Below are 13,868 nucleotides of genomic sequence, written 5' to 3'. Positions count from 1 at the left end.
TTTTGGAGATGTTCTATACATGATATGAAATTTTTCATTGATATTGCAGTAGCTTTTGAAGACAATAATCTGTTGACTGATAGTACGATAAGTATGATAAGTACGTGCATAGATATATCACAAACTAAATAATTGAAGACATGCAATTAATTAATTAATCTACTACACGCATAGCGGGAGATCGGCTGGCGGCGGCTCCAGCGACTGCGACTCGCCGACGCCGTTCTCGACGAGGAAGACCATGGCGAGCCCCCACGACATGTGATTCTCCAAGTGACAATGCACTAGCCAAGCGCCGGGGTTGTCCGCTACGAATCGGACCACCGCCCATCCGTTCGCCGGAACCCCCACCGTGTTCCTCAGCGGCGGATCCACCAGGTTGAACCGCGCTGCGTCTCGCCGCCGGTCGAAGTTCCCGAACCCCGTCGCCAGCACGTAGAAGTGGTAGCCGTGGATGTGCATCGGGTGCTCCTCGCTGGTGAGGATGCTGGTCCCCTGCATCACCACCTCCAGGACAGAGCCGTACTTCACCTGGTACACCTTCGTGGCCGCCGTCGGCTGCCACAGATCCCGACTCACACTCTCCGCCGTGTAGTTGAACCTCACCGGAGGCACCGCCGGGAAGTCGGCGGTGAAGACCGCAGGCACGCCGCGGAGGTAGGCCTCCAGGATGGACGCGCCGGTCGGGGTCTGGAAGGAGACGTTGTTCATGCTGGCAGTGAGGATCGTGCCGTTGGGGCCCCCGCAGACCTGCCCTGGGGGGCAGTCGAAGAGCCCGAGGCCGACGGTGAAGAAGAGGTGGTGGTCGACGGGGCCGGGGAGCGTCACGGGGACTGCGCTGCGGAAACTGGAGGCGAAGGCGTAGGCCGCGCTGGTGTCGTTGAAGTCCGGAAGCACAGGGAAGGCCGGCTGCCGGGTACGGTTGGCGACGGCCTTGTGCAGCGGCGGCGGATCGAGGTAGTCGAGAATGGCGGTGGTGGTGGTGTTGTCAAAGGCCGTGCCCTGCGCGCTTTCATAGGCGTGGGCTGCCATGTAGTAGCAGCCGGCGGGACTATCGGCGGTGAGGAGGACGTCAGTGGTCTGGCCGGGGGCGAGCATGAGGATGGTGGTGTCGAAGTGTTTCACGTAAACCCCGTCAGCCGCCACCACCGTCATCGAGTGTCCGGCAATGCCGACGAAAAGCTCGGAATTGAGGCCGGCGTTGATGAACCGAAACAGGTTGGTCTCGCCGGACGTCACCGGAAACACCGTCGTTTCTATTCAAAACAAAATAAATTCTCAGAATCAAGCTGCTTTCTTAAATCCGCCGACAGAAATTGACACAATAGTATCAACCTTTTCTGGAGCATCTATAAAGATCGCCGGGTTGGCCGTTGATCGTCAAGGCATCGGAGACATTGGGGTCGGCGCCTGTTCTCAACGCCCGCTCGATCACACGAACAGGGTCCTCGTTCCACCAATCCCCTGTCAAGCACCACGTAATTAAATTACGCGATGACGAAGACAAATTCGAGTTACGAATCCATTAACGCAGTTACCGAGGATGACTCGGTGCTCCCTGTCGGGATTAGGGAAGGGATAGGAAGAGCCAAGCTTGGGGTAGACGACGATGGCTCCATGCACAGTGGCCCTGAGCCACGAGCTGTGCGCGTGCCACCACAGCGTGCCCTCCTGCTCCTCGATCCTGAACCGGTACGTGTACCTTCCGCCGGGCCTGATCGGGCACTGCGTCACGAACTCCGGCCCGTCAGCCCACGCCGTCCTCAACTGGCGAATCCCATGCCTGAGTTCAAAGCACCTTCCATGTCAAGCTCCTCTAGAGGCACAATTCAAACTATGGAAAGAAACGAACAGCACCAGTGGATGGTGACGTTGTAGTTTGCCCGGTTGACGACGTCGACGACGAGGGCGTCGCCGTTCCGAGCCTCGATGGTCGGACCGGGGTACTGGCCGTTCACGGTGATGATGCTGCGGGTCTCGCAGAGCCTCTTCACCGGCGTCGCTCGCACCTGTTTCACGCATGCATGCGCACAATCTTAAACTGCTGCAAAGAAATGATCAGTAGTAAAATTAAATGAGCATTTGCGTTGACGAAGACGATGGCATATATACGACAAACTCATGGAAGTGGATTTCTGCAGTGGCGCAGCTGAGCCACAGCACCACCACCAGGAACAGGAAGAAGACCGAGCTCCAGTAATTCTTGAGGTCCATCTCCATAATCACTCAGCTGGTGCGAATGCGATGTTATAAGAGATCACTGATCACGTATATATACACGAGCACTTTCCAGATGGAGCTATAGGGTTCATTTAGCTCTCGATCCACCAGTCAAAGCATGGAACCTTAGTTTGCATTATATTCGAGATCAGTGGAGGAGACATCGTTTTCGTCGGAGTAAATTTCAGAGCCTTTCTCAAAATTCATCAGTTTCTTCCTCTAAAGTCACCAGGAAGATTCTTACGAACTGTTCTGTGAAAAGAATAGCTCAGAGCTAGTCATTTATGATATAAATTTCTTTATAGATGCGGTTTGCAAAAGGATTCAACTAATCTGACCTACTGCCATCGGAGGCATGCATGTTATCTTGTTTGTATTAATTGTACTTGGCCCTAATGGGTGTCATGCAGTAGAGGTTGGACAGTGGAGGAAGACATCCATCTCCTGCAATTTTGGAACAAAATGGGCTCCTAGCTAGAGATCGAGAAGAATGGTGGATCGGAGCTAGAGAAGAGAAGGAAATGGAAATAATAATAGTGATATGTATCCATCACCTGAACTAATTAGCTTTTATTTGTTTGTTGACGTAATAAATTGGATTTTGCAGGGAGCACGAAAGCTACTCGTTTAGTGATTTGAGTGATCATGCAGATCATCTTTAGAAATTGAAGGAAGCAAAGTATTAAAAGCGATCAAAACACCAGTTCGGATGTGTGATTATTACTTGAAGGTGTGTGCTTCGATTCATTCTCCTTCGCTTTTCCTCTCCCTGGTAAACGCGATCTCAATTCTGCCTGTTCCGGTTGTGAACCACCCAGGGACGTGTCATCAACCAGATCGCCTCACCAAAAAGGAACCGGATTGAAGGGTATGGGATCGCTGAGTCCTGCAATCAAAAAGAAACATGAGAGGGAAGGTCAGGGGTGTCCTAGCGCGACTACTCCGACGTTTAAGTCAGCAGGCGAAGAGAAGGAAGGAGAAGGAAGAATAGAAGAGAATGAGAGAGTGAATGTGTGATCGCGTGCACTCGTACTTGAGGGCAGAGGGGAGTGTTCGCATATATACAGAAGAGGGATGTGATGTCACATCTTATTTAAGGAACGTGTCGCATCGTTAGTTATAATTACCTTGTCAAAAAAGATATAGAATGATCAGATTACAAGTTTCATCGCTGACGTACGTTTGTAGAGTCACGTCGCTCGTGGATGTCAAGGCAGCGACTATAATTATAGAGTATGGGACTTGTCAGAAGAAATGATGGGAATCAGCGTAGTCGGGCATCGTGATGATCAGTTGGCATGGACCTTAACCGAATCCGACTGAGGGTGAGGCAGCCGAGCCGACTGGAGGATTCGGCTCTGAGCTGTGCCTGGGGTATCGAGGAGTCGACTTCATGGGGAATCATCCAAGTAAGAGGATTCGGCTACATAAGAGGGTCCGAGTAAGGATTCGGCTCGGGCTTAGAGGGCCACATCTCGGAGAACTCGGACTCGATCTCTGACTCGATTCGGATCGAGCGTGAGATTCGGCTCGAAGGAGGATTCAGCTACCAGGGGAGAGATCCCGACTCGAGAACTGACTAGGACCGGTCCCTGACTACAACAGACCTACTCGGTAGTCGAGCCTGATACCGCATCATCTACTGTGGGCTAAACCGACTCGGACTCGCCTCTTTGGGGCCGGTTCCTCACAACCATAACACTGCCAATGCTAAACAGATAGATTTGTAAATGAGAAATGGGGAATTGCAGATTGCTGAAGGGAATGCATTGCTTTTATGGCAAAATTTACTTGATCAAAATTCAAAGATGATAGCAAAACCAATCCTACAATTATCTTATGATAATAAATTAAGCAAGGGAAAAGAATAAGAAGAATAAATTTCGGAAAAAGCTGCAAGTCTGATCTAACAAGAAGCATTAATTTATGTACAAACATTCGACTGGTGTTGTGTGATCTCCTCCATGGCTGATCATCAGCGCTTGGTTGCTGCTTCACTAGCTGTGGCGCCGGCAGCGCCTAGATGCTTGGGAGAAGAAGCCAAAGAAGCGGCGGCGGCAGCAGCTTCCGGTTTGATCTCCTCCAACTGCTGCAGCACTTGGTCCGTCTCCGGCCGGGCAACCGGCGACGGGTCTACGCAATGCAACGCGAGCTTGAGCGTGTTGAGCAGCTCGTCTCCGGTGTTCGTCCCGGAAGTCGCCGCGTCTTTCATCAGCTCCAGATCAAACACCTCGTTCGTCCATTCCTCCTTCACTATCGAAGCCACCCACTGCGGCAGGTCCATGCCGTTGGTCGTGTCGGCGGGGGACTTCCCGGTCAAGAGCTCGAGCAGGATGACTCCGAGGCTGTACACGTCGGTCTTCGTGTTGGCCTTCTTCAGCTTTGATAGCTCCGGCGCTCGGTACCCGAGAGCGCTGGCAGTGGCGATCACGGTGGAGTTGGCGGCGCCGGTCATGAGACGGGAGAGCCCGAAGTCGCCTATCTTGGCGTTCGCCTGCTCGTCCAACAACACGTTGCTGCTCGTGAGATTGCCGTGGACCATGCTGAGGTCGACGTGGAGATGCCGCAGGCCGCGGGTGATCCCCATGGCTATCTGCATCCTCGTACGCCAATCCACCGGCGTGTCAGGGCTGCGAGCTGTTCATTGGGAGAACAGAAAAAAGAGAAGAAGACGGAGAAGAAACCGAACTTCGATCACTTCAACCATGAACAAGAAGAGCTCGATAAGAACTACTGAAAGGGCGGTGAACAAGAACTCACCATGAAGAAAGGATGCAAGGCTGCCCTTGGACATGAAATCGAAGACCAGGAGCTTCTCTCCTTTAGGCCCCAAGTAGTAAGCTCTCAGAGGCAAAAGATTCGGGTGGCGAATCTTTCCGATCACATTCACCTCAGTCTCGAATTCTTTCTGGCTCTTGGCAATCTTCTCCCTCAGCCTCTTCACTGCAACTTGGCTTCCGTCCTCCAGTGTCGCCTTGTAGACTGTCCCGTAGGTGCTCTTCCCCATTATCTCGGCCGTGGCACAGAGGAGGTCGTCGGCCGCGAAGGCCAGCGGGCCGTCGAAATGGACCAGCTTTCCTCCGACGTCACCGCCAGTTTCGGCCTCCGCGCTAGCTGCAGGCCTGGACTTCTCGCCGGAGCCAGCCGCCTCCTCTCCAGTAGCCGTAGTGCTCTGCTTGCTCGTCGTCGCAGTTTTTTTTCTCGTCAAGCAGAAGAGAAGAATGCAGAAGAGCAGAAGCGACAGAGCAAGGAGGACCCCCACCGCTAAGAGTATTATTGCTGTAGAGCTAAGTCTTCGTCGATGCTTCGAAGGGGATAACGGAGGAGGCGGATAAGACGGAGGAGGAGGAGAAGGACATGGAACAGAGTTGGCGTAACCACATAGTTGGATGTTTCCGGCGAAGGAGCTCGAATTGAACTTGCGGGAAAGGAGAAGCGGCACTGGCCCGGAGAGATGATTATTCGAAACATTAAAGAAAGTGAGGTTGGTAAGCTTCTCGATTGAGCTCGGTATTGCTCCGGTGAGATTGTTGTCCGACAAGTCCAGCCAAGATAGGCCGGAGACGTTCCCCATTGTTGCAGGGATTTCGCCGTAAAAATGATTTCTTTTGATGGAAAGGAATGAGAGGTTCCTAAGGCCATCGATTGCTTCTGGGATCGGACTCTCGAGCTGATTACCTTCAAGATTCAGCTCCACCAGCGAAGGCAAGTTGCAGAGTGAAGCAGGGAGGCTTCCATTAAGCTGATTGTTACTGAAAGCAAGCTCCTTTAGCATCGGCAATCTGGAGAGGGAGGTCGGAATGCTGCCGGAGAGGGAGTTTTGCGCAAGATTTAAACTTTGAAGCTGGTACGAGCCATTGGGGACAGAGCTTCCCCAGGTGTCAGGGATCGGACCGGAGAGGTTGTTCTGGTGGAGATGGAGGAAGGAAAGAGAAGGCAGTCGGGCGAGAGAAGCGGGGATCGGACCGGAGAGGTTGTTAAAGCTAAGATTGAGCCTGATGAGGTTGGAAGAGTTGGCTAACGAAGGGATGGCTCCGGTGAGAAGGTTGTTGCTGAGGTCGAGTGCTTGGAGCAAGCGGCAGGCGGCGAGGGAGGCCGGGACGCCGCCGGAGAAGCGGTTGTTGAAGAGGTACAGCCCGCGGAGTTCGCGGAGGAAGCCGAGGGCAGGTGGAACCTGCCCGTCGATGGCGTTGTCGTGGAGGCTGAGCTTCCGCAGGGCAGACAGCTGGCCGACCTTCTCGGACAGCTGTCCGGCGAGGCCGCGCCAGGGGAGCTGGAGCGCCACCACCTTACCCCGGACGCACTTCACGCCGATCCAAGCGCCGGAGCAGGCGCCGAGCCCGGTGCCATTCCAGCTCCGGAGGACGCCGCGCGGGTCGGAGAACGCCCGCTTGACGGCCTGCAATCCCTGCAAGTCCACCTCGGAAATCACCACCCCATCCCACGAAGAAGAAGCAGCACCAGCACCAGCAGCAGCAGCACTAAAGCATGCTAAGAAGACCACCACCATTTGCAGCAGCATCAAGTCGTTGCATTGCTTGCTCCATCCCAACAGCTGGCACTGACCCATGGCTCCCGGCGACGACTCTAGACGGAGAGGATATTGAGACGAAGGGAGAAGAATCTTGGCTTGGTTCGGCTCCTTTTGTCTCGGGGGGAGGAAGTAAATACTGAAGGTTGCCATGGAGGAGAGGAGAGGAGAGGAGAGAGAGTAATGGCGAGTGTCAGAGAAGCAATAAGCAATTGCTTTTTCTCCTGGTGCCTGAAGCAACGGCTAGTTCTGCGTCTCTGCGTTGTTCTTCTTCTTTATTTTGCCCGAGGAGAGTGGAGAGTGGAGACTGCGACGCGAGAGCATTCATCGAGTAGCGTGAGGACCGCTCCAACGGTTATTTTCCATTCTCTCGAGGTAGGTGCTGCTTTCTTTCGCTTCGCACAGACAGAGAGAGGCCCCAAACCACGTCTGACAAAAGAAAAATTTATTTATATTCATTTAAATGACACGAAATTAAATAAATAAATAAATTTAAAGTGAAGTATTCATAAATAAAATTTAAAAAGTACTTTGATCAACGGATAAATAACTGATACTGCACTGATACAGCAAAATTGAAGTGGAACAATTCGAGGGAATTTATAAATCCAATAATTCATCATTTCTTCTTCTTTTGTTTATTTTTTTCTAAATCCAACGATAATTTTAAAAGCTAAAGTGTGTATCATTTTGATGAATAAAGATACAAAAGCCTGTAAAATAATTATTTTAGAGTGCAATGAGATGATGTTCCAAGTCATCAAAGAGTCTATAGTCTTGTTTGAAATGCATCAACCAAGTTAAGTTTTATGGAGCTTATCTAAAATGAATCCAAGTTATTGAAATAGTTGTTTAAACTTAAACTGATTCAAACTTGACTCATTTACATATTTTGTAAATTGGATTCTCTATTTAAATTTATTTAATTGATTATTATATTTGATAGTATAAATGTATTTATTTATTTATTATATTAATAAGAATTTTATTATAAATATGGTTCATAAATTTTATTTATGAATAGATTACAATCTCTATTCATTATAATAAAAGATAAAATCTGTTATCCTAATGGTCCTACATAATCGATTTCATAATCATTTGTGAAGAGGTAAATTAAGAAATTATAGTTGACCACTGTGGGAAAAAGTATTTTCTCGAAGTTCATTAAAATTCAATTCTTATTCATTCCGTAGTAGTAACTCAACTATACCTTGAGGGCATTACAATCTCTATTCATTTTAATAAAAAGTAAAATCTATCACCCAACGGCTCCACACGGTTGATCCTACGATCATCTCTGAGGAGATAAATCGAAAAGTTATAGTTGACCACGACGGAGAAAAGCATTGCATCGACTTCACTGAGATTCGACCTTTACCCACTTCAACAACTCTGCTCCGTCATAATCAACTCAATTATACCCCAAAGGCTACAATCTCTATTCATTTTCTGTAAAAGGTGGGATCTGCCACCTTAGCACCACACGGTCGGTCTCATAATCATCTATGAAGAGGTAAATCGAGAAACTGCAGTTGATCACGACAAAGAAGATTACAATCTTTATTCATGAACATTAACAAATTAGATATAAATATATTCTTATTTATTTAATTTAATAAATTATTTAAATTTATTTATTTAATTAATCTCATATGTATTTAACGAACATAAATAAATTCTTATTAAATCAAACCCCTAATGTCTTTAGCATGTAACACAGCCTCTAAGAAAGTGTTGTACATTGACAACTCTCCTATCCTGTCTTCCTGCTTAACTGAATCAAGCTACAAACTGTGAGATTCTATTCACTAAACAACAAATTAGTATAGTGATTGGACCTCATAATTAATGAGTCATTTCTCTCATCATACAATATTTTGCATGAAACAATGCAGACTATACACATGCAAGAATAGAAATCAAACTGATGCAGAAAAACATAAAGAAATGACCATAAAAATATATAGAACATTCTTTTTTTTTATTTCATACTGACTGATGAAACAAAGTAATTAAACGCCATACTTATCATGAATATCATAGCAGTTGGTTTGTTTGACTGCAACTCACTAACTGATAAATAGTTCATTGTAATTTGTAAGTGATTGTTTTATGTGATTAGGGAAGACGGTGCCTTGCACGATTACACGAATCCTAAAAATTAGGACGGGTTAATAATAGTTTGAAAAAAAAATAATTTTTAGATTTTAAATGGGCGACACTTTTTTATTTAGAAAAATAAATAAATTTGAAATTATATAGAAGAATTTAATATAAAAAATAATAACAGTACTCCTAATTTTTCGCTTGTGGAAATAAGTGAAGATTAATTTCAAATGATAGCTTTCTATCTTAAAATTCTTAGTATTCTATTCTTCTAATTACCTCTATGGAAATACAATAAAAAAAATTAAAGGAGGCAACAATTAATTACCAATTCTACATTAAAAAATAGGTTTTTCTGTATAATTAATGCTTATAGGAGATTTAATGCACAATTATTGCTTATAGATAGACAATAAAACTTGCTCCATCCGAAATAATGAAATTATTTACATTTAATTTTTCGTTTTTATATATTAACCAATATATAAAGTTGTCTCCTTTAAAAAAAGAAATGTTTAATTTTTTTCTTATTTTGTAGTATTTATTAATCATTAATTATCATTAGATATTGATTTACGGTAGCATAATTAGTAAATCGTTATTCTTTTATTTTCATAATTACTAAACAATTAAAATCTTTGTAATTAAATATATATATATATATATATATATATATATATATATATATATATATATATATAAAATTATATATATATATATATATATATATATATATATATATATATATATATATATATATATATATATATATATATATATATATATATATATATATATATATATATATATATATATATATATATATATATATATATATATATATATATATATATATATATATATATATATATATATATATATATATATATATATATATATATATATATATATATATATATATATATATATATATATATATATATATATATATATATATATATATATATATATATATATATATATATATATATATATATATATATATATATATATATATATATATATATATATATATATATATATATATATATATATATATATATATATATATATATATATATATATATATATATATATATATATATATATATATATATATATATATATATATATATATATATATATATATATATATATATATATATATATATATATATATATATATATATATATATATATATATATATATATATATATATATATATATATATATATATATATATATATATATATATATATATATATATATATATATATATATATATATATATATATATATATATATATATATATATATATATATATATATATATATATATATATATATATATATATATATATATATATATATATATATATATATATATATATATATATATATATATATATATATATATATATATATATATATATATATATATATATATATATATATATATATATATATATATATATATATATATATATATATATATATATATATATATATATAAAATTGACTATTCTTACTATAAATGAAACGTTTAATTTCTTATTTTTTATTGTTTTTAAGATATTTATTAATCACAACTAATAAGATTTATTACAGCATAATTATTAAATTGTTGTTTAAAAATCGTATTTGTAGTATTTTAACAATGTAGCGTTTATTAGTCATAGTGTTCTAATTAGAATAATAATTAGTAATATTGTAGTTTAATAAACTTAATATCAATGGCATTTTTTAAAAATCATAAAAAATGATTGTTTTCAAATTATCACACCAATAATTGTATTTTTAAATATTACATTAATAACATTTGAAAATGATTTCTTTAAAATATCACTTTCAAACTATATTTTTCAAATTTGGCAACATCAATTTTAAATAGCAATTAAAAAATTTATAAAATTGAAAACTGTTGGAAAAATGAATGGAAAAGGAGAGGGGGACGAAGGAGCAGACACCTTATGAATGAGACTGTAGTTTTGCATTGGAAAGTTGGAAATATGGTCGATTTATAATGTTTTATATGCATTAATAATATGAACATATGTGTGGGGAGATGCTCTCAAGCTAGTGCGTGTAAATCTTGAGCTGAATCAATTGACTTAGCGGGCATCGAATGCAAAATAAATTTTTTCCAAATTAATTCAATCTGGTTGAAATAACTTACTATTGATGATCTATAGTGATACACCTGTGTTCCCCCTATCATGTATCTTTTATTTGGCAGAATACTCGTGATAGCATTCGGGTACCTTAGTTCGTCGTGACCACCCGTGCTTGGTATGAATCACGATTTGTCATTGTATCATGTGAAACAGACAACCTACGACAACCTCAAAGCATTTGGCATCAAGGCAATACTAAGTAGTTGGACAATTTCTCTCCTGACTCATCACTCGGACGTACGAAGTGACCACTCAGACATCTCTTTTCGAGCACTCAACATCTCCTCCCAAGCACCTAGACTTTGCAGCTTGGTGATTTTAATCTCGGTCAACTCAGCACTCGGAATACTCTGTCGACTCGGTGACTTTGCTACTTGACCGACTCGACAAGTCAATACTACTCTTACTTCAAAACAGTCGAACGACTTGCATCATGACATGGGAGAACTTGGCTAACTTGGGCGAGCTCAACACTTGACTACTCGACACTTTGCTTCCCACTCATACTCGGAAAGCACTCAAGAGTAACTCAAGGATTACTGTTCTGATTCGGAAAATATACAGAATAGCTCGGTCAAATTACCCCATTGACAGCTTATGATTATTGGTGCAGGTCTTCTAACAGATAAGTTGAAATTGAATTTCGATTTCAATTCAGCAATTTTCCTTATAATCTCGGGCAACAAGATGTACATCAAAAACATATATCTTAATTAATTAATATAATATTTCTGATATAAAAATATTCAGCAGAAAATATATTAAACTTGCTAGATAATCAACATACGTCCTACAGTGACATATATCAACAAATTTAGAAAATAGAACAATTATATTACTTATGACGAATAATTATTGCATAAATATAATTAAAAAGAGATGCTGACCTACTAAAATGTCCTAATATGTCTTTTTTTAGCTGTCTCTTTTGCTTTAATCCTTCTATTTAGTATCATTTCACATTGTGTATCTGTCCTTTTTAATAAAAAAACTACCTATATATAAATTATAAATGAATCAATAAATTGCTTTACTATTATTTAGTAGTACTTCTTGTAATACAAATTGATACCATTTTAAATACAAATTAATAACACTTTCAACCCATAAATGGATCACCATGAAAAACAAATTGATTTTCACTAGTAAATTAATAAATTTCAAATATTATCATTTAAACACTTCAAAATCCATGTACAATCTAGAAAGAAAAGAATTGATCATAATTTCCATCCATTTTAGTAAAACGTGGAAATAATTATCTAGTAGTTTCACATGGTCGGTTCTAGGATTATATATAAGAAGGTGAATTGAAAAGCTATAATTGATCGTAATCTCCATCTGTTTTTCTGCACGATCGGCTCCACGACCATTTGTGAAGAGGTAAATCGAGAAACTGCAATTGGTCACGACGTAGGAGGGTATTAGAACCCTTGCCCATCGTAATCTCCATCTGTTCTTCTGCAAAAGGTAAATCCGCCACCTTAGTGGCCCCACACGATCGGCCTCATGACCATTTGTGAAGAGGTAAATCGAGAAATTACAGTTGGTCACGACGTAGGAGGGTATTGCCTGCCAGGATTCGACCCCTTGCCCTCTCAACTCTGTTGCGTCGTAACCAACTCAACTATACCCGGGGCACAGTCCTTCAACATGATGATCTTCAATTGATTAATCAAGTATTTATCATTCAAATCTCACGGATATATACAACATAAATGAAAATTTTAAGATCTTGAACGGCGAGAAGACGTTTCTATTTTCGAATTTATCTGATAAATGAATCAAGATAAAGAGCGGGAGAGAGATCAGAAGGGCACAGAGCGGAAGAGGAAACAGACATGGCCTACAGTTACGGTGGCCGCTCGCGCGGGACTTATCGTCCACTGAATCCATCCGGCGAAGGGGACCGGCAAATTTTGCAGCATCAAAATTTGTCCTTTAATGGGAGATCGCGAGAGAGATTCAAGTTCTTCAATTCTTCTGTCTCATGCATTTATCTAATAATGGATTGATTATTGTATCGAATATATATTGGGAAAAAGTGAATTTAGAGTGGAAAAAGATTGTGGTCATGAGATGGACGACGAACCGCCGCCGGGAGGATCGGCGGGTTGCACCGCGGTGGAAGAGGATTCGCCTGCGGTGGCCGGAGTACTGGCTGCGGATCCACGCTTCCGCTTCTTCTTTTTCTTGTTCTTCTTGACGTAGGGGATGCCGCGGGCGTCGGCCTGGCTGACGCGGACTTCCCGGAGGTAGATGCGGACGGCGCCGGCGGCGAAGGGGTTGGACTCCTTGAGGCCGCCGTTCTCCTCGTAGGCGGCGCGAAGGCGGCCGACGAGGGCGTCTAGCGAGCCCCAGGCCTGGCGGAGCGGGCAGAGGCAGGAGGCCGGAGGATCAGGCTGACCGAAGAAGGCGCACCCGGCGTCGTGCACCTTCGTCTTCCCAAACTGGTCGAGGTACTTGAGGAACTCGATGACGTGGTCGCCGCTGCATCGCGGCAGCGTCAGCGGTGGCCGGTGGCTCGTCAGGTATTGCAGGAAGGTATTCCAGTCGCGCCGCTTCTGCGACTCGTACTGGCTCAGCGGTCGAGCACTCTGGTCGGCGGCGGTGCCGGGGGCAGAGCCGGAGGCGGTTGGGGAAGAAGAAGAAGAAGGGCCCTCTCCGCCGCAGGCGCCTCCAGACTCCATGCACGTTAATCTAGCTACTTAATTCACAGTTGAGATCAGCATCAAAGATCAGAGGAGTGTTGTCTATTGATCTGATCTCTTCTTCCCTTTCGTTAGCTAGCGAAAACTGACGTTTTGTTTGGGAGGAGGCGAGGAAAGTGGAG

General features: G+C 42.2%; 2 protein-coding genes and 1 pseudogene across 2 annotated transcripts; all 3 read right to left on the bottom strand.

Moving 5' to 3' along the window:
- Positions 1-162: 162 nt before the first annotated feature.
- On the bottom strand, positions 163-2,220 carry LOC141840801 (laccase-3-like). The gene is made up of 5 exons (XM_074728870.1): positions 2,113-2,220; positions 1,858-2,009; positions 1,539-1,783; positions 1,336-1,464; positions 163-1,256 (listed from the first exon to the last, which is right to left on the bottom strand). The coding sequence occupies exons 1-5, from the start codon at positions 2,218-2,220 to the stop codon at positions 163-165; spliced, it is 1,728 nt and encodes a 575-aa protein (XP_074584971.1).
- A 1,905-nt stretch (positions 2,221-4,125) lies between these two features.
- LOC141838989 (putative leucine-rich repeat receptor-like protein kinase IMK3) lies at positions 4,126-7,117 on the bottom strand (annotated as a pseudogene).
- Positions 7,118-12,749: 5,632 nt separating this feature from the next.
- Positions 12,750-13,836, bottom strand: LOC141838990 (protein LIGHT-DEPENDENT SHORT HYPOCOTYLS 5-like). The gene has a single exon (XM_074726629.1). The coding sequence runs from the start codon at positions 13,723-13,725 to the stop codon at positions 13,108-13,110; it is 618 nt and encodes a 205-aa protein (XP_074582730.1). The 5' UTR covers positions 13,726-13,836; the 3' UTR covers positions 12,750-13,107.
- Between the last annotated feature and the right edge of the window lie 32 nt (positions 13,837-13,868).

The sequence above is a fragment of the Curcuma longa genome, chromosome 11 (genome assembly GCF_044706935.1).
Source record: "Curcuma longa cultivar G26 ecotype Majalengka, Jawa Barat chromosome 11, ITB_CL_G26_1.1, whole genome shotgun sequence".
Classification (NCBI taxonomy): domain Eukaryota; kingdom Viridiplantae; phylum Streptophyta; class Magnoliopsida; order Zingiberales; family Zingiberaceae; genus Curcuma; species Curcuma longa.
The sequence above is the reverse complement of the archived record's forward strand: the minus strand, read 5'-3'. Positions and strand labels throughout refer to the sequence as shown.

What these genes read in the sequence shown, in the direction of transcription:
- LOC141838990 (XM_074726629.1), bottom strand. Translation starts at nt 13,725, where the DNA reads ATGGAGTCTGGAGGCGCCTGCGGCGGAGAGGGCCCTTCTTCTTCTTCT.
- LOC141840801 (XM_074728870.1), bottom strand. Translation starts at nt 2,220, where the DNA reads ATGGAGATGGACCTCAAGAATTACTGGAGCTCGGTCTTCTTCCTGTTC. An exon ending in TACAACGTCACCATCCACTG is followed by an intron (nt 1,784 to 1,857) that starts GTGCTGTTCGTT and finishes CTTTGAACTCAG; the next exon opens with GCATGGGATTCGCCAGTTGA. An exon ending in TTATAGATGCTCCAGAAAAG is followed by an intron (nt 1,257 to 1,335) that starts GTTGATACTATT and finishes TGTTTTGAATAG; the next exon opens with AAACGACGGTGTTTCCGGTG.